The 2486-nt window shown below is 45.5% G+C and overlaps 1 protein-coding gene across 1 annotated transcript in view; it reads left to right on the top strand.

The window, feature by feature from the left end:
- The first annotated feature begins 1133 nt into the window (after positions 1-1133).
- Kank4 (KN motif and ankyrin repeat domains 4) overlaps positions 1134-2486 on the top strand; it is a 23078-nt gene continuing 21725 nt past the window's right edge. The window contains exon 1 of the mRNA XM_048797608.1: positions 1134-1301. Coding sequence (XP_048653565.1) covers positions 1149-1301 — 153 coding nt within the window. The 5' untranslated portion in view covers positions 1134-1148. The remainder of the gene's footprint in view (positions 1302-2486) is intronic.

Here is a 2486-nt window from a genome sequence, read left to right as displayed (position 1 = left end):
AGAGAGAGAGAGAGAGAGAGAGAGAGAAAGAGAAAGAGAAGCAAGGTGGGGGAGAAGGAGAAAGGAGAGGGGGAGTCTTTCTTTTCCTGACTTGGAAAAGAAAGTGATCAGAGGCCATGCCTTTGGAGCTGACCACACCTTGATTCAAGAACTGCCTCTGCCATGGTATTCTTTGGCAAGGTCCTTAAGCTGGGGTCACCTCCCTTTCCTTATCTGAAAAAAATGTGGATAATAATGACCTCTTAGATTTGATCTGAGAATTGTGTGAGAAAAAGCACTTACGTGCCTCACACAGTTCCTGCCATGGAATGGGCTCCCGATGAGAGGAGCAATAGCTGAGTCAGGACCACCATCATCATCATCATCACCACCTGCAGCCTGCTGCTGGGGGAATGCTGAACAGCAACAGAGGCTGGTTAGTGAGCAGGTGCACAGGGTGCTCTGTGTGGCAGCCCGATGAAACTGTGCTGAGCAAGCAGGCATGGTGGCGCACACCTGCAATCCCAGCTGTTTGGTAGGCTGAGGCAGGAGGATCTCAAGTTCCAGGTCAACCTGGGCAACTTAGTGAGACTCTGTCTTTCAAAATATAAAAAGGTCTGAGGTGGCAATTTGATGGTAGAGCGCCCCTGGGTTCTATTCCCAGTACTGCAAAAAATTAAAAATAAATAAAAGTGAGTGGGCTCTCGGGGACCGGTGCCATTAGAGCCCACTGAGGCCTGTGTGCGTGTCGCTGTGGCACCCAGTGTCAGTGCTTCTCATTTTATGAACTCTTAGCCCTTGTGGTTCCTTCATGGAAGAAGGACCTGAAGAGATTTGCTGGTATGTGTTGGGCTCTTTGGATTTTTTTTTTTTTTCTAGTCCACCCAGGAAGAAAAATTTCATCCAAAGTCAGAACAGCAGCCCTCCAGTCCCCAGTGAGTCAGGCATTGTGTTGAGCCCACAGCCTCTGCAACTTGGTTTATCTGTTCCAACAAGAGCAGGATGCAAAGGCTCTTCAGAGCCACATCAGCAGGGTGCTCAGATCACCCCACACTTCTGAGGAATGTTCCCTATCCTGGGGGAGTTACCAGGTTTGGGTGTTTGAGTTGCTGAGAAGTGAAAGAGGAAAATGAGAGTCGTTTTTATCAATGTGGAGAATGATTACATAAATGTGCTTTTGTGTGTGTGTGTATACATATATATATACACATGTGTGTGTGTTTGTTTTCTTTAGATATAAACCCTCAGAAGAATTTCTTAATGCATGCCGAGCATTGAGCCAGTATCTGCCAGAGACTGGGACCACCACAGACCAGCTCTTGGTACTTTGATTTTTTATTGTCCTGTAAAGATTTCCCACCAGGGTGACTTTGGCCCCTTGCCTTATGCCATGGTGTGAATGTGCACACAGGTGTCCCTCTCCTCAGGGAATTCTGTCATTTACCCAAATGCTGCCACCCAAAATGATGGATTATGCTGAGGATATGGAAGGATCAATCTGCATGAGAAAGTAAGTCAGGGGCTCAGAGGCATTTACCAAGGGAGATTAGGCATCACCACCTGAGTGTCTGTCACTAAAGTGTTTGTGGTTGAGGCTCAAACCTCTGCTCTGAGGTTGGGGAAATGTATGGGTGGAGTGGGAAGAGCTTGTGGAATGGGAACTGTGGGTTCTGGTCCCAGAACCTCACCTGTGAGGCAGGAAGTGGGTGAGGGCAAGGCTCAGAGCCTACCTCCTCATCAAGGGAACAGTGGTAGTGAGTGGTGTGTGTCCACCCCCTGAAGCTCTGACACTTAATTCCATAGTTATTACTGCTTTTCTTAAAGTGCACCTATGGGTCGAAAGACCAGAAATAAGAAAATCCATGTTTGCTCCTTTGTACCTTCATGGCCCATGGAGATTTGAACATGTGATGATTGGGTCCTACTTTTAATCAAGAGCTACTGACATGGGCACATTTCCCACGGTAGGAGAGAGCTGTCAGAAACACAGCAGAAAAACCTGTAAGCGTTTTAAAACCTATTTTGCTCTCCTCTGCAGAAGAGCCCAAAGAGTAAAAATATCAATTCAGCAGAGTTTATTACTTAGTCAGACCATTTTTATTATTTTATTGTAGCTAATTTGGCATATGGCAGTTCCCAGACTTAAAGAAGCAGTGTGCGATGTGGATGTGAATTGAAACTCCTGTTTCTTGTTCTTAAACAAATTATGGAACTAAGTCTAACCTCTTCATTTAAAATCCACTGCTATGCTCCTTCCTTTGAGGGTATTTTTTTTTTTAATTTTTAATTTTTTATTGTGGGTTGTTCAAAACATTACAAATTTCTTGACATATCATATTCCACACTTTGATTCAAGTGGGTTATGAACTCCCACCTTCACCCCATACACAGATTGCAGAATCACATCAGTTACACATCCATTGATTTACATATTGCCATACTAGTGTCTGTTGTGCTCCGATGCCTTTCCCATCCTCCCCCCTCCCCCCTCCCCACCTCTCCCCTCC

Source organism: Marmota marmota, unplaced genomic scaffold (assembly GCF_001458135.2).
Source record: "Marmota marmota marmota unplaced genomic scaffold, marMar, whole genome shotgun sequence".
In the NCBI taxonomy this organism is placed as follows: Eukaryota; Metazoa; Chordata; class Mammalia; order Rodentia; family Sciuridae; genus Marmota; species Marmota marmota.
This window is presented reverse-complemented; position numbering and strand designations above follow the sequence as displayed.